Genomic DNA, 22,025 nt, shown 5'->3' with positions numbered 1-22,025 from the left:
GTATATAGGTCGACTCTATCCGAATCCACTGCAGTCAGCGCTTGGGGTTTTCTGCATAAAAATGTACAACGTATGACCGAATGATCAATGTGTATGATCTACTTTGAGATCTCGACCGTTGCGTCCGGAGATTGTCGTTTGATCGCCGATCTTGATGGAGACTCTGGAGACTCGGATGGACACCGACGACTCCACGGGTGGAGGAGCAGATGGCCTGACTAAGTCGACGCGTCTGTTTTGGGTAAAATCCAAACTCGCCCGCGCGCTGTCGCACATCAGGAGAATTCAAAGACACTGGGGGTTTGCTGAGGAATTTTTTCTCACCCCTTCAAACAAGAGCTTTATCAGGTTCCCAGAAATCAATCAGACGTCATTCCCACCACACGCCGAGACGATCGGTCGCGTGCTCGCCGTCCGTCCTCGTCCTACCTCGACTCCGCGCAACGCGCCCTGGATCCCGAATTTCTTCACAACACCGAACGATTCGTTCAATACTCTATAATTCACCTATCACCCCCCTTTTTTAATTCCTCCCGACCACAACTAACCGAATGGACACCGAACCACCCCTCCCCCCACCCCGGCGCGTCCGCCACCGCTCCCCAACAATCCGAAAGCAATCCCACTCCCAATCCCGCAACGCACGCACCGCCGCCTCAACCCACCTCACAAAAGCCTCCCGCCTCTCCCGCTTCGACGACCAGTCCAGCCAGCCCTCCAGCGATCCAGCCCTCTTCTCTAGCGACGACATCCCCGCCTCCGGCCTGGAAAATTACCACACGCCCGTGTCCTCCGGGACGCGCAAGCGGCGGTACCGCGGGACGTGGTGGGGGGAGACGGCGCACGAGACAAAGCGGAAGAGGGCGGATTTCAAGGAGAAGAGGCTTGTTGATAGTGGGGTTTGGATGGGGAGTGATGAGTCGGCTTTTGCGTCTGAGGGGTTGTCGGCGGTGGAGGATGGGGAGGGCTGGGGGGAGGAGTTGGTGCTGATGTCGAGGGCTGAGGATACCGGGACGGCGACAGAGATGGACGTGCGCGATCAGCAAGGTAGGGGCTTGGCTGGGGTGCGCGCGGGTTTCGGCAGGAGGGTTGAGGAGGAGCCGAGGGAGCACCAGGTTGCGCGGGCGATTGTGAATGATTGTTTGGAGAAGGGGCAGGATAGTGTTGATCTAAGGTATCTGAATTGTCCTTTCTGATGCTGCATGGTTTCAACTGACGAGATAGTGGGGGAAATTTACGCGCAATCCCTGCAGGCCTGCTACGACCGCTGCTACATCTTACCAAGCTTCCAACGATCAAGGAACCCCCGATCACAGAAGATGTGTACAGCTCGCTGCAGCCGTTCCTCCGTCTCTTTCTTGCCGGGAACGCTCTTTCAACGCTCTCGAGCGAGTTATTCGAGCTTGATTCGCTGCGCGTGCTGAGCCTGCGCAACAACAAACTCACTGAGATACCACCCGCAATCCGCAGACTTACCAAGTTACAGGAGCTCAACCTCTCCGTTAACCGCCTCCACTTCCTCCCCTGGGAGCTCCTCTGGCTCATCAAAAAGGGCGATCTGAAACACCTTACCGTTCGCCCTAACCCTCTGCTTCAGATCGAGGACTCCGAAATCTTGCAATGGCACGTTCTCGCCGAAAAACAAGAAGACCCTACAGCCGTGAAAAGCTGCGAATACAACGGACCGCCGCCGGAAGAATCATGGGCCCCTATTCATGTTGCAACGGGGCCCATTCACCGATACAACATGGAGGGCGTCCCTATTTCGGATTCCACGTCTACACACGCCCAGTCCCGCGTCCCCTCCCTCCGCGAAGCAGCCCTATTATGCTTTAGCAGATCCTCCTACTTCGACGCCGACGCCATCCCCGACGACGAGACGATCGGTTTTCCGAGTCTGACGCTTCGGCTCCTCCGACAAGCGCGAGATGTACGGAATGCGGGTGGTCGATCGTGTTCTGTCTGTCATCGGAACTTTGTGATTGCGCGCACAGAGTGGATCGAGTGGTGGGACTGCAGCACGTATGAGAATGGGCTCAAAGGGCCGCGGTCTTCGGGGGAGAGATTGCGTCCGTTGCCGTTTCAGAGGCTGGGGTGTAGCATTGCTTGTGCTCCCTCGCTCTGAGCGATGTTTCGTGAATATACTGTAGAGCGTACCTAATCGCTTCTGAGCTGGGAACTCGGATGTACCTAATTCAGCTGAACATAATATTTATCAAGTACATCGTATCTGAGTCGCTCTTGTAAACCTTTTGGGATGGATACATCTACTTCGTACTCTTCTCCAAATCAGCCGCCCACAGCGCCGCCCCAACAGCATTACTGAACTCAAAGAGTATCGACGCAAAGGGAACCATCTCGAGCACAACCGACGCCATTCCCAGCCTGACCGCGGTACCGTTAGCAAACTTTCCCCTGCCAAAGCAACAGAAAACGGAATCTAAAAAAAAAAAAAAGAAAGCTTAAGAAATATAGACGTACCCAGTATACGCGCCCCTCCGCTTCCCCACCCACTCCTCCCTCTCAGACTCGCTCAACCCACGCAGCTGAAAATACCGCTCATGCAGCCCAGGCCCAGCCTTCTTCCCAGAAACATAAACATACACCACGGTCCCCACAACAGGGATGAAATTCAGCGGGAGAAGAAGCACAGACCGCAGCAGTCCCCGCGCTGTCTCTGACCATGTCCCGAACCCGAACCCCGAACCCAGCGGCTTGTGTAACATCTTCCCGAGCCGGGCAAAGACACCATTCCCGTTTCCACGCGCAGACTTGATTTCCCGGCCGCGGGAAACGAGCGCTTCGTGTCCCCTGTTGAGGAGGACAGCGTCGAAGGTATCGATCAGTGCGTCGGCGAGGACGAAGGTCCGTGAGAGGAAGTGCGTGAGGGCGGCGGCTTCGGAGAGAACGAGGAAGAATGCGCCGATGGGGGCGAGAAGGGGGCCTGCGGTGAATGCCATGAGGGTTGTTTGCGGGAGATATGTGAAAACGAAGAGGCCGGCTGTTATTGAGATCCCGAGGGTGAGGGTTTGCGCGGCGCGGCGGAGGAGAGGCGTGTATAGGGGTGGGTGGGTGGATAGGTAGAAGATTCCCTGTATTTTATTAAGGTTTAGTAATGTACTCTGTACGCTCTCGAATCCTTAGAGTCGGGTTGGGCGCCCGGACCTTGAATGGGTACAGATATGCGCCAGAAAATGCGACATCCTGGGCGATTGCGGCAAGGTTGGCGGATTCGGCGCGAAGTGCCTCTTTTGCCCTGTCGGACATTATAGATTCTGTGAGATTGTTGACGAGGGGTTGATTACGATGGGCGGAGGTTGTTGGATAGGAGATGGAGGTGTGGTGTTGAGTTCCAACGGAGCTGCACGACTGACGTCATTATTTGTCTGTGATCCACATATTTGCCATTGGCCAGTTTGCAGGGCCAGCGATAACGATGAATAGGAATTCAGAAGAGAGAGAACAAAGAGAGTACATGTCCGAGCTATACAACGAAGCGTCAGCATTGGCTGCCGTCGCTTTTGACCTGCGGGTTCCAGCCGCCTATTATTCAATCGGCTTGTCCTTTCCTAACGCCAACCAACTTCAATGCGCAGATCGCTAATAAGAAATTCGCTCAAGTCACAAAAGGAACGCTTTAAGGAGCCATCCAGAACCGGAAAGGAAAGTTGTAATCGCAATACACGAGGCGAGAATCAGTCGTCGCTGTCGTGCCTGCTTTGGTGCCAAATAGTATCCCCGCTGAGGGCGGAGAAACTGAGTGCTGCGAAGTTCCGCCAGCCTGGTGGTGTCGCAGCCACATGCTGCTCAGGCCCACTATCCGTGGAAGCGTGCCGCTCCAAGTCTGACATCTCGTCACTTATCACGCTGATCGGAACTGGAGCCGAGGAGGCGACACGATGCGATTCAGCGTCAGGCTCTGATGGGTCGCTTGTCTCAGCATGATGGCTACGAGACAGGGATCGAACAACATCCCCCTTGCAGATCGGACAGGTCCGTCGACGAGTTGTTAACCATGGAGTGCTGCGGCCGGTTAGTATAATCTTTTGCCGGGAAAAAGCGGGGGTGTACATACATGCACTCAGCGTGGAATTCATGACCGCATGGTAGGCTCATCACCCGGCTCTGTCCATCGACATATTCCTCAAGGCAAACAACACACTCGACTTGCCGTCCGGTATATTTCCGACGCGACATAGTAGTAGATTGCCCCAATTTTTCCCTCCTAGATTCGAATGAACTTGGCTCGGATTGCTGATGCTGCGGCGGCGAGCGAGCACGTTCTGTAGAGCTCTGCATACCCAGAAGCGGAGATGTTTGCGAGACGGGTCCGGGGCTCGAGGGCGACGACCTCAAAGAGTTCGATGAAGACGATGACGTGGGAATTGTATGATATGTTCTCACCGGAAGACGCTCGACTAAAGACTTAGGTGCTCGCCAACGTCGTCGCCGAATGCGAGACCGGAGAAGCAGGAGAATATAGACAACGGATAGTGTGAGTAGCGGGCTAGCCACAAGGACGAGGAGGGTGTCGAAAAACGGACTGGTGGACATGCTCGTTGGCGTGAGCGTGACCCATAAGCCTTCGTGCTCCTTGGCCTTGATAGGCTGCTTCTGGGGCGCATCACGAGTTGTCCGCTGCTTTTTCTCCCCAGCGGTTCGCGATTCGGCCCCGTCAGCCTTTTTACCAAGGATATGTCGGGAGAACCAACCCGGCCTTGACTCTGAATCCCCCACCGAGGTCGTACCTGGAGAGTTGCGCGACTCCATTTTCCCAGTGTTGCTTTCAGAAGTACTGGACCTCTCTATCGCATGGTACTCTCCGCTGCCGGGAGTTATGCTGCCGCCTTTAAGGGTTGAAGTCGACTCGGCACCTTTCTCATCGCGTTGCTGAGCATTATCTGACGCCGCGGTACCAGTCGGAGCCGCCATAACACTGCTTTTCGGGGCTAGAAGATCCGGATCTCGCCAGTCCTGTACACCTATAACGAAGCCATCCCCTTCGACGCTGTTGGTATTGACCCTGGGATTCTTGTGGGGCTCCGCATTATTGCTACCCGCCGAATGCGTATAGTCATCAATCTCGTTTCGGGACGGTTCCTGATCATCCCGATGGCCCATTGGGATCCAGTTGATGTTGCCGCTGCTTGGAGGACGCCTGTTGTCTAGTTGATTACCCGCACGGCTCCCACGTCCTAAGCCCAGCAATAAGAACAACTTTTGGAAGAGCCCAGATTTTGATGTCGTGGTTGTGCTATCATCGGTGGCTTCAAGGACAGCGGTGGGCGAAGAAGACGGAAGAGCGGAGGCAGCTGTTGTAGACTCTTTCTCAGAGCCTCCGGAAACAGATACTTTAGTACCCTCAGTTCCGGTCAGTTCCTCCCGATCCTGCGGGGGAACAAGGGATGAGAGCAAGTGAGCTGTCGTGTAAGACGTGAATAATGAGGGAATTGTCACGTTCGAGGTGTCGCCCCGAGCATACATGGTGACCAGACTCCCCCCACGGGTATCATCTCCCACAATCAATGCAACTGCTCCACGTCGCTGAGCCCACTTTACCTTTTCCAGGAAGCCACAGCCGCCTCTGCTCAGCAAGACGACTCGGCCGGTAATCTCCGCACTTTCCTGCAAAGATTGTATATCTGCATGTGCACTTTGCCGAATTTGGAAAGAGTCCCTGTTCTTTTCAGAGGTGGTGGAATCAACCGCTATAGACTCGAGAAGGGGATGGTGGAGATGATCGTCGGTGCCGTCGTTCGTAGCAGGCGCGATAGACCCGGTGTGTGCGCCGCTCGGAGTATCAAGGGCCGGCAAAAAATCCGCGTGATGCTGACTGTGGGTGGCACCAGTGGCTTTACGGTCGGAGCTGGGAATCCCAGCCTGGTTGTCTTTTGACACATGGACGTCCCCCTCTCCCCAGCCCGGAATATCTGAGCAGCCCAATTCTCCTCCAGCTCCCAGCGACCGTTCCCCAAAACCGCTCGCAACCCATAACTGACCACTGAGCCCTTTCTCAGGGAGTAAAGGGCCAAACGCTGCAGGTCTGGCTAGGAAAAACGTCGAGTTCTCATCTGTGAGGCTGATGATGGCGGATGGAGGAAAGAGCGAGGAGGGGATATTAAAGGAGAATAGGGCATGCAGTCCTGTCGTCTGACCAGCAAACGAACTCGGGGTCGATACGCGGGGAGATGTTGTAAGGACTGAGAAGAACGTGAGAAAAATAGGAAAGAAGATGAGGCAGAAGGCGAGAGCGAGTAGCTGAGGGGGTCGCATGGTTATCGTTATGAAGCTATCAGAAACCAAAGACAAAAGCGCTCTGCAAAGGACTGGACAGTGAGCTTGAGAAATCAACCTATCCTGTGCAGCTCTTAACACGAATGGTCCGAGGGTCTTCGATTCGTCATCGAAAGCGGACTCATGGAGGGGGGAGGACGACCGCGGAAGAAGCCAAAAATAAAGGGAAAACGACAAAATATTCAAGTCAAGGACGGTGAAAGAGAACCTGAGCAAGTTAGCGGCCAGGAAGCGACGGGAGGGTCTGAATGGGGATGAGATGGAGCATGCAGGAGACGACAGTTGGATGCCTTTCACGTTACCCCAGGATGACCTCGGAGTCACGGGGTTGATGCCTCAGGCCTTGAACAGGAGTGCGTCACACCACCATGGATCATCTTGTCAGGCAACTTTTCTCGACGGAGCACGCCCCCTTTCTTCCAAGGGTTATTCTAAGTAGTGAGTCTCTGCGATGATGAGCTGCGATGAGGAACCCCTGAGATATCTTCCAACTTATCCACTGAGAACCGAAGCATCATCCTGTGCTCCCCTCTTGAGATTGGGATCTCACTGCAGATCATAGCGCTCCTTTCCCCGCCAACAGTCCACACCTGAGGTGGGATCGACATCCTTGGTGCCTGATTGATCCTGCTTGTTTCTGGGAGGAGTTCGTCTCTCCGTGTAGTTTTGACGATGGCAACATCCTCATTAGCTTTGTGGAGAGCAGCGCCTCTGAGCCATGGTTTGGATGGGAAATCACAGGATTAAGCTCTCTGCCTCTCCCCGTGAACCAAGCCGAGAGAGTGGTGACGTCGAATGCCCCCGCGGATCAGGGCGGAAGCAAGACAACAGGCCCGTCGTCATTCTTGGATCTTCCGATCTATATCTACGGTTAGCTGCCCGAATATCAATATTCGAGATTAGGGTAGTTGCGCTCTCTTGCGATAAATCGTCCTTGATATCAACCTCTGCCGTAACGGTGCCATCCGATAGTTCAAGCTACTAAAACTGCACCATGTCTAAATTTCTGCATAAAGTTAAGGATGCCATGACTGGCGGGTGTTCCAAATCAAAACGACGCGGTATGCGCCTACCGCGAATATTTAGCTCTTTTGTATAGAACTTACCAACGCCAGGGCGCCGCTCGGATCCAGGAGACGGCTTCAACAATGGAGGTCCATACAGTACTCGAGACTCCAACCCATGGGACGAGGGTCGCAATACTAAGCCTGGCTATCGAAACGGTGATTACGGAACTAGATTTGAGAGCTACGGAAGCAGGCTGCGACGCGGCACTTACGGTTCTGGTGGCTTTGAATCAAACACCCGCTATGGTGGTGGTCCTGGCCGTGATGATTATGGATCTCACGGAAACGCGGCGTATTCACGCCCGGGTAAAACGCAGACCTCTAGTTCTGCCACTGGTAGTCATGGCTCCGGCTCGGGCGCTCGGGCTAGACATGCCTTCGCCGGCGGCGAAGCCGCTAGGAGCAGCAGCTATAAAAGAACTGAGTCTGGATATCCAGACTCCGGGTATGCCTCTGGGGACACACTGAACTCCCACATAGAGCCTATCAGCCGTGCTCAACGGTGGTGGTGACCAATTTCGTACGCTCAGATGCATTTCTTCCCTGCACTGATTCTCTTGGAAAAGACCCAGCTAATTCGTCTCAAGAGGGCCTTTCTCCTGCTACATTCAATGGATGTAATATTCTATGCTATGACCAGGGGTGACCATGTGCTCCGTTAATGACCGCTCGTCGTAGCCCTCGGGTGGAAGGAGTGACCCTGAGTAGTCTTAGAGTGATCCTGGTCTTCCAAGTTGGGGAGTTGCGAACCGGTGAAATTCTTCTCACTCTCTCCCCTGTTGGGTACCTCCAGCAGCAATGTACCCAGTTTCATTTCTCGAACTCAGGCAATGGTATCCGGCGAAACAACGTCGAAGGAACTCAGCCAGCGTATGTTTTGGCCCTTAACCCAATAGATTATGTGTTAATCTACTGTTTTAGGTCAAAGGCTCCAAAAGAGACAGCCGCTGGAAGTGCCCAAGATGGTGGCTATGGGTAACACTCTTAGTGAATGGCGGGCCTCTGAAAACAACCTGCTCGTAAGTTCATGCTTTGCTCAAGCCCACTCTTCTTTCAGTCTTCTAAAATTGTCGTTCTCATTCTCCCCTCATCACATCTTCAGCTTTCCACACCTACCCCCCATCCTGAGTCTTCTTCGCCTCCACCACGTCACTCGACACCTCTTAAGCGTCCAGGCAACCTGGCTTCCAGCCACTGGGGCTCCTCCGAGATCACTCACTCTCCATTTGGACTGGTTGCGTCTCGTCGAAGTGTCTCGATGGATGCTCAAAGATTCGTGTTTCGCCCCGAGAGCCGCTCTCAGATTGCTTCATCCTTCGTACGCCGAGCTCCCAACTACGAGCTTTGTAGCGACCAGGAACTGGCATCATCGAAGCCAGTCTCCTTGATTCAGCTATACTCAAAAACAAGCCACTCGAGAAACAAGGCCATGAAGAATGCTAAACGCTTCGATCCTGGTGGCTCCGGCCATATAGCGGAAGTTGGTAGGGATGCAGTTCTCCACAGATTCGATAACTTTGAACACTACTCCCAAAGCTCCCTTCCACACTCCAATACAGGCAAATCTGATCTTGATGATGGAACGGAGAACCCGACCCCACCCTCACGGCTCGACTCGCGAGAATATTCTTGGAGGAGTTATAGAGCGGACTCAGAAATAAGTCAAGGGCAGACATGGCGTCCTGGCATGGAAGACTACCACCCGCAAAAAAACCCTCTCAGCTACGCTAGCTACCATGATTCTACCAAGCTAAGGGAAAGTAGCTGTGTGTCCGAAAGTCCGTGCGTGCAGAAGGCAGGCCAGGACCGCATCTTGCGTGAAACTTGGTCAGTAGACATGACCCCTGCCTTCCAGGTGACTCAGTATGATACACCAGAGTCCGTTTCCTTTGTCCAGAAGACGCAACTTCCGAAACAGTACACGCCAGCTTCCTCCTTGCAGCTCTATCGGGAAAGCTTCGATCGCCCGAACGATAAATCGCCTTACGAATCCTTCCGCTTGAAGCTTCGTAATAATCGCACCGATTTACCTGAGATAACCTCGGGCTTGCAATATGGATATCATCCTGATCCGGAGTATGATCAATATACTGGAAACACTACAATTCGATCTGAACCTACCATTTCAACTCATTATCGTGAGAGGTTACCCACTTTCGACGTTGCCACAAAATCCAGAGAAATCCAACAAGCAGCTCATAAAACACGGAAGTTACCCGAAGCCCATTCAAAATTATCCTCCAGAACCACTAGTGTCTCCCAACGTACCTTAAAGGAGGAGATATACGCCATCTTGGACAATTTGAGCCTTGGACCCAATAGCGACTCCCATCTAACGCCCATTCCTCAGGATAGCGAACCTGCAGAGGCGAAATCCATGACTACACCTGATCAACTTCTGAAGCACAAGAGGGAGCCCTCGATTACACTCGCTCCGGATATACAAAGGGGTGGTAGCGTCGAGTCCACCAAAAGTAACTCTGCCGTCCATGTTTCAAACTCAGAAGAAAAGTCGTTCGAGAGTCATTGCGAGTCTGGTACAACGGACAAGTCACGCGTCGAACCTAGTGTACCCGGCGTACAGGTTGGGCAAGAACTTGCGATACCCTTCAATTCCCCAGATACACCAGCTGTCAGAGGAATCAGACCACCTCCAGGTCTTCCTGGCCTATTGCACGAAGGGGACCCCGCTGCCTCCTCCGTGGAAACAAGACTCAAACGGGCGAACGCTTGGTTTCACACAGATGGCCGTGGAGAGAACCAGTTACGCCGACACATTGCTAACATTGCTGAAAACTTTGTCGACAGGAGTGAGCGCCTCAATGGGCATGCGTTTTCATCACAGGACCGCATCACCACCAAGCAAATCATCTCAGCGTTTGGTGACGCTATTGCTAACCTCCATGCATACGCGTCGCTAGAAAAGGGAGAACAGGCGAAATACTTCGCGGATTTCAAGCCTGTTGAGCCTCGTTATTGCGAGTCGCCCCTGGGAGTGCGGCGCAGCTACTTTGATTGGGATCCAATATTCGATTCTTGGAAATCCCATGAAACGGCTTTGAATGGTGATGGCAGTGTGAACTAAAATATCGATACCTTTATCGCCGTTTCTTTTACTGGGGGATAGGATCGGTACGGAAGAGCATTTGGTGAGCAGTTGGGAAATTGTCAGCACGGACAACAAGGGAGGTGCATTTCAGGGGCTTAGGGCTGTTTTCGAGCTTGTCGTCTCTTGGGCTGGTGGGAAGTGCTTTGGGGTGTTGGCCGGCTGTGGAAGCCGCTGTCGGGGCCCAGGTTTAGTCTACTATGCGTGTTGTTTCTGGAATGCTTGTACCAAGTTCCCGCCATAAATACAACGGTCGCTATGCTTCTGAATTCTAAAATAGTCACTTGAATTGCTGGATTTGCTCAAGCAAATTCTGTTATTATCTATCTACCCGTGGGAGTATCATTCTGTAAAAGCATGCTTATCACACTATTAGATTCTACCTGCCTGAAGAGACTCTTCATCGTTATGCGACAAAGCCAAGAGACTATGGCGACTCAAAACACGGGTCGTGAGAAATAGAAAAAGGAAAAGAAAACATATTAAAAGGATCCATTAGCTCAGTAAACATAATATGGTATAGCACCCGGCCTTTGCAAAGTGCTAATTCCCCGAGGTAGTCCCCATTGAACGCCGGAAATGAAATGCTTCATTACAAAGATGGATAAGTGAGTCAATACCGATGGTTACATGTGCGGAGGAAAATAACACGATGGAAGGGGAAGAAGAATGTGAAAAGCAAATGTCCATCCTGAAGAACAATGGCGCCGTGTCCGTGCTGTTAGCGGGGTAGAGACGGAGAAAGAAATGATGAATAGCTTCAAGAAATGTGGGTGGAAAACGGTCTTAGTGGGAGGTGTTGGGGAAAGTGAAAGGGCTGTAGTTGGCTCGATCTAACAGCTCACGAGGTTGATGTGGTGATCGTTGAGCGCGGCGCAGGCAAAGAGGGTGCGGTGCGGGTGGAAGGCGGTACCGGAGATTGGGGAGGAGCGGTTATGATGGAGGAAACTGGAGTAAGGCTCGAAGGTTGAGAGGTGGGTTCCGTCAACATTGTAGGTTTTGACTTCGTGGCGGTTCGTGCCTCTGGGTCGGCAAGGATTAGCCAAACATCAGGCCTGTATAGACGTAAGGGTATGGTACATACACCATGAACACAGGCGCGTGCTCGTGAACACTCAGCGTGCGCAGAGTGTCTCTGGTCCCAAAAATGGTCGAGATTGGGTTGTCTAATCTCAGATCCCAGAGTCTGATTTCGCCGTTTCGACTGCCGGATATCAGCTCCCTGAGACCACCTCGCTGCATGTGGACATTAGTGATCCATTGCTTGTGTTCACGCCATACTTTGACCATTGAGGCTGTGGGTTTCAGGCGTTGGTCAAATACTCGGACGGCGCCGTCTCCGAATCCAGCTACGAAGATATTCCCCGCAACTTGATCGGACGTTAGGGAAGTTATACAAGAACCTGATCGCGCGGGGATGTCCTGGGCCGCAAATTTAGAGGGATCCCGATGCTATACGAGGAACAACTTACGTTGGTACAGACTTCTGTGGCTGCGTTCCACACCCTGATGACCTTGACATCTCCGGCAACTAGCGCCTTACCCTGACCCTGCTGCCAGTCGAGAACGAGGCCGGCATTTCGGTTGCTAGGAATTAATTCTGGCAGTGCCCTGAAGGCCGTAACGACTTCAACGTTCTTCGGTGATTCGTAATTTCGAAACACCTTTAGAACGCCATCGGACGATCCAGTCATCAGAAGCGCCTGGTCATCTTCATTGATATAGCGAACTTCGTTGATCTTCGATCCAGGGGGGTTCCTGTTGGAGAAACGGTTGAGACGCTTGTGCCTCTGCCAGTCCCAAATCCTAGAATGAAGTCAGCGAAGGTTCTTGCATGATGCTTTCCATAACATACGCAATGGTATCCCTGTCATCAGCGACGGCTATATGGTCCTCAAATTGATGAAAGCACATCTTGAGCGGCTGGGAGCCATTCGAGAGCAGCGCGGCGGAATTATCCCAGCGATTACTACCTGCTTTACCTTTGAGGGGTTGGGTATCTGAGATAATCTTTTCATTGCGGCTGCGCCTCCATAAGCGCTCGTTATAATCCGAACTGCCGGGCTCGTCGGGCTCATTGGGTTTCATCTGGGGCTCCCGGAAATACTGGACATGGGTAAGAAGCTGCTCGTATTCCTCTGTATATTTCTCGCATATCAAATTGAGGAGTTCTGGGTTTACCTCTGTGGACCAATCTAGGAATCTACTTTCCAAGGGAATACTTGGGGCCAACGACGGGTCTCTGGGTGTAAAGCCGCGGGATGTGGGAACGGGGGCCTGCTGGTATGTTGTTGGAGGTGCAAGTTGATCGTTCACTTCGGGAGGTCGGCTCCATTCGGGAGGAGCTCTTGCCCGGGGGGTTGCGGGAAGACGGCTCTTGGGCGACGTCGGGGACTGGGGAGGTTGCGATTCCGGCTGTGGGTTACCAAACGCGAGATTCTTTAGTGATGCTGCAACGCTAGCGGTCCGCCTCAGACTCAACGACAAGTAACCCTCCGGTTTTGGAGGTGCGGTGGGAGGAGTGGGCGGCGGCGGGATTCTTCCCAGATTTGGCGTTTCTCGAACCTGTGACTGCTGTTCCACCCGATTTGAGAGATCCAGAATCTCCTTTCGGATTCGCTCAGTTAGCGTAGCCATGGGGGACTCAAGTAGATGGCAATGCATGTAATCAACAATTACCCCTGCGTCTTGGGCGATGTCAGGATGGGGGTCAACAGAGAGAATCAGAAGTTGTTTCCAGATTGTGCCGAAAGTGGTATTTTGCGATATTGACTGCGGCTTGTTATTCAGAACAATTTGGGCACTTGCTGCGTCGTCAGGTTGGACCTTTCGTGAACCATCGTAGCCCAGTTTAGTGAGAAGATCCTGCTTTTCATCCTGAAGTTCATCGTAGGACGCAACTAAGAATTTGTTCTGATAGCGTTTCACAAACACCGAGAAGAAGACTAAAAGTTCTTTTCGGACAAGGACACTCCCGTCTGCTGACATAGGAAGCACGGCGAGGGCGAGCGATTCTTCGATTTGCGCCACCTGGTCCGTCAAGTCCGGGATGCCGATGAAAGTTGTCAGGGCGTGCAACATAGCGGCCCGTACCTCAGGGACAGGGTCGAAATTGAGTTCGCAGAGCCTGGCCGGGGCGGTAGTTCGAATTCCCATCCATTTTGCTTCTGGGTAGTTGAACCAGAGCATGCTAATGCAGAGACAGGACCATTGCCGCAGCAGGGGATTCTCGACGTCGGACAAGTGTACTAAGCAGGACTCAAGGAGTTCGGGAGAAAGGCACACAGTCTGACCTTGCGGATATTTCTTGCAGAATATTGACACGATAAAGGCACACATAGCTCGGTGTTCGCTAGCGTTACCAACTGGGATTGGCGAGGATGGGTTAAGGATCGAGATAAAATAATGGATCCCATTGTCCTTCAGCAAGTCATTTTGGACTGTGTGGTCGACAGCCATGATCCTCGCCCAAATAAATACCATGACGGGTTTCAGCTCCTGGGCTGCTGACTGAAGGAGTTTGACGACATAGGGGAATATACCAATGCTCAAAGCTAGATGTACAGCCCAAGGCCCTAGATCCAGAAATTTGCTCAGCAGAATCAGAGCCCGTAACCTGTGTGCCTGGCTCAAAAGAACCTGAAGAACGATGGGAAGCTGATCCGGGGGGTTATTTTCCGTTGGACCAGATGATAGGTAGACCTCGAAGGCAGTGAGTTGCTCTGCGAAGAAAGTGGAATGTTGATATTCATATTGTCTCCGGCCTTCCTCGTGGTCAATGAGCGCGGGGAGTTGAGCAAGGACCATCTCAACAGCAAGGTCCCAGCTCTTCCAAAGTGGGTGATTATGGGTCTCTGGGAGCTCGGGTGACGAAATGGGGTGACATTTATACGTGCGCATAATCCGCTCACTCAGCAAGAAATTTCGGAAAAGAGCAGCAACCATGAGATCCTGGCGAAAGAGTTTCTTGAACAGAGTTCGTGGCAGAGTCTTCCAGGCTATTGTGTCTGTTATCGCAGTGAATATCCAGTACAATTCACCAAGAGGGCTTCTGCGGTCTTGTAAACGGCCGGGAACTCGAAACTCATCGATGGAAACGCTTGACTGGAGCGGATTCTGGAGTATAAAGAACCGCAACGCGATATCGATCGGAGTAGTCAGGCAACATGTGAACAAATCCGCTGGTAGATCCGGGTTTGTAGGGAGAGATTCATTCTTTTGGCAGGCAGCCAGAATGATACAGTCCCCATAATTTTGGACGATCGCGTTAGGATCTAGCTTTTTCTGCTCTATGTTTTCTTTCTCGTGTTTCTCCACAAAGGTGTGAAAATTGTGAACAATATTGCCAGCATGAGAGACGTCAAAGACGAAGAGGCTGGGGCCAGCAAGCCATTGTTGCAAGTCGTATAATGACACAGGGATATATTGTGTGTAGTTCTTATTGAACACCCAGATTTCTCCAGATTGTGTGGGCAGGGGAACCCCGTGTCCGTTGTAGTGGAAAAGAACTCTTTCATCTTTGGCATTGCGTCGAAGGGAAACGCAAAACTTCTTGGTCTCGTCGACCGAGGGATCAAGGTACTGCTTGTAGCGTGTCCTCAAGCTGAGCGTCTCATATTGTTCCTGCAATTTCTTTCCGATCTGCTCCATTAGCTTGTTATTGCCCCCACCGGTGGTGGATGTAGGGTCAACCCAGCACTCGAGTTTCGCTGTGGGGTTCGTCTTGACGACGTCCGGAGGATCGACGCCGATATTCAAGCATATGGCCAAGGCGGCGGAAACGGTCTTAAGGCGGTCCTTCATGCGCCAGTCTTGGAATGGCCAGCTCCCGACAGGATCCCTCGGGATGCCATTTGTGTCATGGCGCTTTTCTGTGAAATACATGTAAAAGTTCTAACGGGAAATCAGTTAACGCTCAAAGGCTACCGCGGGCTGTGTGCTTACTGAATGAAGAATCTTGAGGTATTCGCTCGATGTATACTCCTCTTGCCACCCGTGCCGCATCGCAAAGTCTTCTTCATCGTCATTATCTATAACCACAGGTTTATCGGAACCTCCCCGGGGCCCGTAATCACTTTTTGCCCTCTTGAGCGCCGCCGTCGGCCGTGCATTATCGGACGTTTGATCTGACGTATATCGAGAGCTGTTCTCGGCATTCGAGCTGTTTTCGCCAGAGGAGCTGGTCGGCCGAACCTGCGGGGACTGCTTCTGTTCCACGGAGGTGAATGATCGGTGGTGATGTGTCGACAGAGGCGCAGGGGATCTCTCGCGCGGGGGGACATGCGTCTCCAAATCGGGTCCAAAGGCAACACGAACCGACTTCTGGTTACTCCTTCGCGGCGGATCAGCCTGGAAACTGGAAGCCTGCTTTGGCGTTGTGTTTCGTTGCTCCATGTCTTTCGTCGGATCCCTCATGGTAGAGAGATGATCATGGCGTAGGTCTATCGGACGGAGTGTCGGCTGCCAACTGCCGCCAGAAATCGCTGTTAGTGACGTCCATTCACATATAGGGGATTGAAGTGATTTTCGGCAGTGGGGCGCTCACCTTATCAGAAACCCAGCGCAGACACCGAATCCAGACCGAGTGTCATTCCTGGACGAGGATTCCGAGGTCGGAGGCAAATATGTGGTCGTAGCGCTTCAGGGCGGCGGATATTAAGGCGAGGAGTTTCGGTCGGTCTTTGAAGCTGAAAGAGCAGCCTCCACCTCCTGATGCAGCTTCCGAGACTCTCACTGCGTGGGTGAAGGTCGGTCTGGGCGGGCGCGAGTTGAGCTTCCGGTGGGTCTTGGCAGCGACAATCGGAAAATCAGTTCTTCCGGCCGCTTCTCCGTACGAGGTCCTCCATCGGCACCTCCCTGCACGTCTCGAGCCTTTCACAACATCCTTTTGACAGCCGCACTCTTGACTGTCCTCTCCGACAGCGTTAGAGATCTTTGAACCTGCTCAAAGTGCTGATGAGCCTTCACCCGTGACGACGGTACGCCACATGACAAGTTATTACCGGAGCGGTCACCGATGTGTCGCCTTGGGCGCTCATGAGACTGTTGTCTTCGAGGGTTGGACGGATCATCAAAGCGAAACAGACGCTACGCGCATTGCGAGGCTCGTACACAGTGTTTGCTGAGAGGGCTTCGGTTTCCGAAACTCGACTCACTCTCTTCCGTTCCACGTGTACGCGCCCAACGTACCGGGGATCGGTCCTAACGGACGAGGTACGTACACAGGCAATCTCTGGTGCTAATTACCCAGCAATGGTCTGGGAATTCATCCCCGTATCGGGAAACTGCTGGGTATGTTTCGCCAACAAAGCGGAGTCGCCTCAAATGTGATGGCACTCTGGCGGACAGCGTGTACCCTCCGCTATACTTCTCCGGCCTCCGCTGTCAATATGAACTGGAATCGCGTTGAACTTCTTCTATATGCTACGCGTTTATTGATAAACATCAAGTTGCTAGAGTCTGCTCAGGGTTGACCACTTTAAATTTGTCAGGGTCTCTGTTTTCCAACTAGTGCACAACAGAGTCCAACTGTCAGCCGATCCATCTGTATGTCCTAATAGATATAAGGCCGATGCGAATACGGAAGGATTTAATCCACTCACTTCAAGACTCATAAGCCGCAATCTCCTCAACAATATGACTTCAGTCACCATCTCGATTTCAATTAAGGTCTCAGGATTCAGGGAGAGTGTTAACAGGACTTGTGAGATTAGGATCCTAGGTCTCATCCTCGGTCTTGATCGTGTCAAGGAAGGATCCCTCGAACGGTGTAAGCCCTAGCAGCGGGCAGAGAACTATTGATCCATCGTCCTCATGACGAAGGACCAGTCAGCTTAATCGGCTGCCCTTCTTCATCCTTGATTCTTGACTGAAACCTGCATACACGGGAAAGCACGCCACAAACCTTAGGTGGGAGGATGGCACGGATATACGGTGAAGGGCCGCGGAATGGCGAGTCAAACTTCGCTGCTGTGAGGATGAAACAGATATACGATCCGAACCACAAGCTGATCGGGTTCAACATTGGCGACAGCGTATAACCACCTTCGACTATATACCCAATACAACCTCCCAGCTGCAGAGAACGAGTAGTTAGCCCGCCAACATGCTGGACCTCTAAAGTCCTCGAAGGAGTGGGAGGGCTGGCATATTGGCTGGACTTATCGAAAACCTTTAACGATACACCTGTGCGTCCTCGAGCTTTAATGCAAAGTCCACTAACTGGCGGGGTTCGAAGTCCGTGGCTACAAAGACCCGGGGATTGCATCAAGGTCCGAGGTACGCAGCGCAGAGCTCCAACTACGCAGGTGCAACCATACCTACCATCCTTGTTGCTGGCCTAGACCCTCCAGGCTCTTTTTGGTCCCATCCATTTTGTCGAGAGCCAGTTCCTGAATCAGATGAGGTTTAAGAAAACGTACCTAGTTACTATTCGCTGGTATGCCTGCGACTGCATGAACCTACATATATCGGTCCTTAAGGATCGATTTCATCGTGACGGTGAGTGTAACCCTTGCGCAATTATGTCCGGACGTTTCTGAACTGATTAATCCCGAGCCAAGAACGAGGTGGCTGGGCCCAGTGACTCAGTATAGTTGTGGATGCAAGGAGACCAAGCAGATCGGCTGCATGACGTTAACGCTCAAAGTATATGACGAGTCACTTTAGCTATAACGAGAAGAGTATCGATATAGAGTTGAGACCAGATCCGTTTGGCTTTGATCCGAACCTCATGTTTCGCCTCGCGTATGTATGCAATGCATACACTGGTTCAATGATCGCCATTTCTGGGCGCTTGATTCGGGAAGAGCCGGAGAGGAAACAAGATCTTTGTGCATCGCTTCAATAGGTCTCCGCAGGGTCTTGCCAGGGGACTCCCTCTCTGCGGCTCGAATGGGCCTCAGCTATCAGGCTCGTTGAGGCCGCTAGATGCAGACCGCTCCATGGGCGTCCCTTCGTGGTTAGGGCACCCGTAGGCATATGAAATACGAAGGAGAGCTTCAAGATTATTTGTTCCCGCGCATTGAAGAAGATCGTTCTTTGACTTGATGTTGAATCTGGAAATATTTCGCTCCCTTTGCGCTTCTCGACTCTTATAGTTACTCTCTGGCAGATGTCAATCGTCTCAGATGGCATCCGGGACAATAACACCGTCCGATTGTCGAGTTTCACGATGTCTCGGATTTTCGGACGGATGAACTCACCTCAATTGTTATCCCTCAAAGATCTCACTTGCGCCTCTTTTCAAGGTTTCGCACCTTTATAGGGGCAAGCCCTTGTTCGAGAAGCGTGGGCAGGTACCTTAACTCTGGGGGCTGATAGTTCACCAATCACTCCTCCTGCTTCATCAAACACCAACACGCCAGAGCCCATTGTTGAGGCAAACTCTCATAATTTTCCAAACCCCTTGCCGCCGAAGACAAGACCCCAGGCACACAGTCATCAGAGCATGTTACAGTTCCCGGCACGAGTCTCCGGCCCATTTCTGTGTCCCGTTTTCGCGCTGCGGGAACCCTTGTTTTTAAAAATTCAAAATGCCAACACGACGCTGCTGGTCCACGCAGGCCTTTAAGGGCCATTAACCCTAATAGAATACATGGAAAGGAGCTAAATCCACATCTCCAAAGTGTTATTATTGGAATGACTTTGAACGGTTTGTCTAATTCAAAGATTGGCGGTGAGCTCGCGATTCCTATGTCAACCGTCCAGTACACCACCAACAAAAAACCCGGAACACCACAATAGGGAGTCAAAATATCAAAAAGGAGGACCAAAGACTATAAGAGAATTAAACATGTAATGCATGCCAATCTATCTGAGTCAGGCTCAATCATCGCGGAATGATGTCTCTCCCATCGCGACCCACACATTATCTCCGGCTGGTGTCGTGTTCACTTTTCCCCTTGAACTAACACTCCCGAGCACGTCAGTATGTGGGATCTGTAAGGCCAACGAAACCACAATGTCGAGCTTCTTCATGATGGCTTGGGGTATTGCGTTATAGAAGCAGCTCGGTAAGCAACCTGTTGTGTTTGACTACGTGCTCTCGGATAGACTCGTGGATACCCCTGGAATCGAGACCGCCGTGGCCTCTTCATCTGACTCCCAGCTTGTCAATTGATTGTTATACCCGGCGTAACTGTAGTGGAACTTGCTCGACACGTTCACGAGCAACGCACACGTGTTTCAGAGAGCCTGGGCTCCGCGTTCCCAGCAAGTCAACCTCGACGCTAGGGGGGTCGCGACGCTCGTGAACATTCGTAACAGTCGCACTGAGAGTCTAGACATGGCCGCTGGGGACGTGCGCTGGAGCCTAAAATGCTTTGATGATCCATGGGACTATGACCTCGTCTTTGCGGTGAATATGCTCGGGCCACAGATCCTGGGTTGCTCAATTGATTACGCAGAAGGCGCAGGGTCAGAATCAGTTGCCTCTGGCTTTGCATCGAGTGTGAAGAGCGTAGTGGAGGCGATGGTGCAGGAAATGATGTAAAAGATGGGGAGCCAGTGTGGCTGGAGGTGGTGATAACCTGCATTGACTCATGTATGTAAGGTGATTCCTTCAATGAAGCTTCATTCCTCCTTACGCCCACAGCTGCGAGATTTCGTTAGCTCCCTGTATGACTGAGAAAGGCTGGAATTGAGTTTCAGGCCTTCTCACCGCGTCTTCAATGCAGTAGGTCTATATATCAGCGGTCATGCCTGACCTGTCTAACAAGCGGCGGATGGCAGTTATAACTAAGAGCTGAGCGTCTGTTCAGTTCAGCCAGATCAACATATCGAACGAGGAAAGATGCTATCGAGCATCAATATTCCAGGATGGGCAGTACTATTGGCATTCACATTTACCTACTGTCTGGGAATATGCGTCAAGAGACTTTATTTCAGCCCTATCGCAAACTTCCCAGGTCCCAAATTAGCCGCCGTGACGTTCTGGAATGAGTTCTACTACGACGTCATTCAGCGAGGCCAGTACTTTCGACAGATCGAGAAAATGCATCAGCAATATGGTTTGCTTAGCCCTTTGAGTTTGGCCGGACAAGGGTCGCGACTGACGAGAACCCCCAGGTCCTGTTGTCCGCATCAATCCTTTCGAGCTTCACGTGCAAGACCCCGACTTCTATCCTGTTCTTTACACAGGACCGACTCGAAGACGCCATAAATGGCCATGGGCCGCCAGGATGTTCGGTAACAATACGTCGGCCTTCTCGACTGTCCAGCATGATCACCATAGGATTCGGCGAGCGGCTTTGAATCCTCTTTTCTCGCGGACAGCGATCCAACGTATGACCCCCCAAATCCAAGACCGGCTCCGGCAGTTATGCCATAGATTGGACGAAATATGCTTCTCTGGCAGTACTGTCGACCTAGGCCTGGCGTTCACAGTCTTCGCGGCGGATGTTATCACCGAGTATTGTTTCGGTCGTACTCTGAACCTTGTTCATAGCCCTAACTTCGCCGCAGACTGGGTGGAGATGGTCGCGGCTCCGTCGGAGCTGGGTCATCTAGTGAAACAGTGCCCTTGGATCCTTCCACTCCTCTGGCGTGTACCACGTGCAATAGCCCGGGTGGTCGCTCCTAGCGTTGCACTTCTGTATGAAGTCCAGGATGTATGTTGGTCATTCCTTTTGGCGCCACTTGACCAGGAAAACGATTGACAAAAGTAGAGAATGAATAGCCAGGTTCAATCTCTAGCCGACACGAAACCGAGCGCGACGTCCTCACGCCCATTGACGGTGTTTGATACACTGCTGGCTGGGGATCTACCGCCGGCAGAGAAGACCGTGCAACGGTTGAAAGGCGAAGGCCAAATCCTCATCGGCGCCGGAACACTGACCACAGGGAACGCTCTGAAAACAATCATATTCCACATTCAGGACAATCCACGAATTCTACATAATCTCCGAGCCGAGCTCGACACGGCTCTTGCTGACACCGATCCCCTCAATATGCCCGACCCGTCACAGCTGGAACGCCTCCCATACCTCACAGCATGTATATGGGAGGGTCTCCGAATGGCATATGGCGTAACACACCGGCTCCAGCTGATCGCCGAAGGACCGCTCCAATGCGCTGGGATGGAGATTCCGGCTGGAACACCAGTGGGGATGACCTCGATATTCATGCATGATAACCCCGCCGTATTCCCGGAGCCGCGGTCGTTCCGTCCAGAGCGTTGGCTTGAGTTAGACCCCCAAACCCGGGGTAAAATCATGGGAAGACATTTCGTGCCCTTTAGTAAGGGTTCAAGAATGTGTCTTGGGATGCATCTTGCGTATGCAGAGTTGTACCTTGTGTTAGCCACAGTCTTTCGGCGTTATGAGATAACGTTGATGGGGGTGACGAGGGAAGACATTGACATGGCGCATGACTTCTTCGACCCGGCTCCGAAGGCGGATTCCAAAGGGCTGGTTGTAAGACTTGGGCGGAGGAGTGACCCATGAGGCCTGTTTGATGGCAGATCATTGATTGAGTAAGAAAGGAGCGATCGTTATCAGACTTGGTGATGGATAAAGAGGGGTTTTATAGAGGGGTTTTGTCTCAAGATGGAGAGAATG

General features: G+C 52.3%; 9 protein-coding genes across 9 annotated transcripts; 5 read left to right on the top strand and 4 right to left on the bottom strand.

Annotated features, from left to right (window-relative positions):
* The first annotated feature begins 414 nt into the window (after positions 1–414).
* On the top strand, positions 415–2,196 carry BJX67DRAFT_45474 (leucine-rich repeat domain-containing protein). The gene is made up of 2 exons (XM_071035031.1): positions 415–1,174; positions 1,225–2,196. Exons 1-2 carry the CDS (start codon positions 552–554, stop codon positions 2,123–2,125), a joined length of 1,524 nt encoding a protein of 507 aa, XP_070887554.1. The 5' UTR covers positions 415–551; the 3' UTR covers positions 2,126–2,196.
* On the bottom strand, positions 2,197–3,607 carry BJX67DRAFT_45455 (uncharacterized protein). The gene is made up of 3 exons (XM_071035030.1): positions 3,166–3,607; positions 2,482–3,092; positions 2,197–2,385 (listed from the first exon to the last, which is right to left on the bottom strand). Exons 1-3 carry the CDS (start codon positions 3,265–3,267, stop codon positions 2,268–2,270), a joined length of 831 nt encoding a protein of 276 aa, XP_070887553.1. The 5' UTR covers positions 3,268–3,607; the 3' UTR covers positions 2,197–2,267.
* Positions 3,355–6,413, bottom strand: BJX67DRAFT_45445 (PA and RING finger domain protein). The gene is made up of 2 exons (XM_071035028.1): positions 4,076–6,413; positions 3,355–4,023 (listed from the first exon to the last, which is right to left on the bottom strand). The coding sequence occupies exons 1-2, from the start codon at positions 6,271–6,273 to the stop codon at positions 3,696–3,698; spliced, it is 2,526 nt and encodes an 841-aa protein (XP_070887552.1). The 5' UTR covers positions 6,274–6,413; the 3' UTR covers positions 3,355–3,695.
* A 682-nt stretch (positions 6,414–7,095) lies between these two features.
* On the top strand, positions 7,096–8,060 carry BJX67DRAFT_45396 (uncharacterized protein). Its single transcript, XM_071035027.1, has 3 exons — positions 7,096–7,355; positions 7,428–7,893; positions 7,949–8,060. Exons 1-2 carry the CDS (start codon positions 7,289–7,291, stop codon positions 7,871–7,873), a joined length of 513 nt encoding a protein of 170 aa, XP_070887551.1. The 5' UTR covers positions 7,096–7,288; the 3' UTR covers positions 7,874–7,893; positions 7,949–8,060.
* Positions 8,061–8,619: 559 nt separating this feature from the next.
* On the top strand, positions 8,620–10,446 carry BJX67DRAFT_379944 (uncharacterized protein; the record flags this gene model as incomplete). The annotated part of the gene is made up of 1 exon (XM_071032689.1): positions 8,620–10,446. One exon carries the CDS (start codon positions 8,620–8,622, stop codon positions 10,444–10,446), a length of 1,827 nt encoding a protein of 608 aa, XP_070887550.1.
* An 854-nt stretch (positions 10,447–11,300) lies between these two features.
* On the bottom strand, positions 11,301–15,882 carry BJX67DRAFT_379943 (ubiquitin-binding TORC1 subunit KOG1; the record flags this gene model as incomplete). Its single annotated transcript, XM_071032688.1, has 5 exons — positions 11,301–11,490; positions 11,552–11,889; positions 11,940–12,273; positions 12,323–15,360; positions 15,412–15,882. The coding sequence occupies 5 exons, from the start codon at positions 15,880–15,882 to the stop codon at positions 11,301–11,303; spliced, it is 4,371 nt and encodes a 1,456-aa protein (XP_070887549.1).
* Positions 15,883–17,038: 1,156 nt separating this feature from the next.
* Positions 17,039–17,898, bottom strand: BJX67DRAFT_45316 (uncharacterized protein). Its single transcript, XM_071035026.1, has one exon. The coding sequence runs from the start codon at positions 17,732–17,734 to the stop codon at positions 17,279–17,281; it is 456 nt and encodes a 151-aa protein (XP_070887548.1). The 5' UTR covers positions 17,735–17,898; the 3' UTR covers positions 17,039–17,278.
* Positions 17,899–19,218: 1,320 nt separating this feature from the next.
* BJX67DRAFT_45312 (uncharacterized protein) lies at positions 19,219–19,584 on the top strand. The gene has a single exon (XM_071035025.1). The coding sequence runs from the start codon at positions 19,271–19,273 to the stop codon at positions 19,469–19,471; it is 201 nt and encodes a 66-aa protein (XP_070887547.1). The 5' UTR covers positions 19,219–19,270; the 3' UTR covers positions 19,472–19,584.
* A 676-nt stretch (positions 19,585–20,260) lies between these two features.
* Positions 20,261–21,911, top strand: BJX67DRAFT_379942 (cytochrome P450; the record flags this gene model as incomplete). The annotated part of the gene is made up of 3 exons (XM_071032687.1): positions 20,261–20,477; positions 20,536–21,077; positions 21,135–21,911. The coding sequence occupies 3 exons, from the start codon at positions 20,261–20,263 to the stop codon at positions 21,909–21,911; spliced, it is 1,536 nt and encodes a 511-aa protein (XP_070887546.1).
* Between the last annotated feature and the right edge of the window lie 114 nt (positions 21,912–22,025).

Source organism: Aspergillus lucknowensis, assembly GCF_044049455.1.
Source record: "Aspergillus lucknowensis strain CBS 449.75 chromosome Unknown BJX67scaffold_13, whole genome shotgun sequence".
Taxonomy (NCBI): domain Eukaryota; kingdom Fungi; phylum Ascomycota; class Eurotiomycetes; order Eurotiales; family Aspergillaceae; genus Aspergillus; species Aspergillus lucknowensis.
The sequence above is the reverse complement of the archived record's forward strand: the minus strand, read 5'-3'. Positions and strand labels throughout refer to the sequence as shown.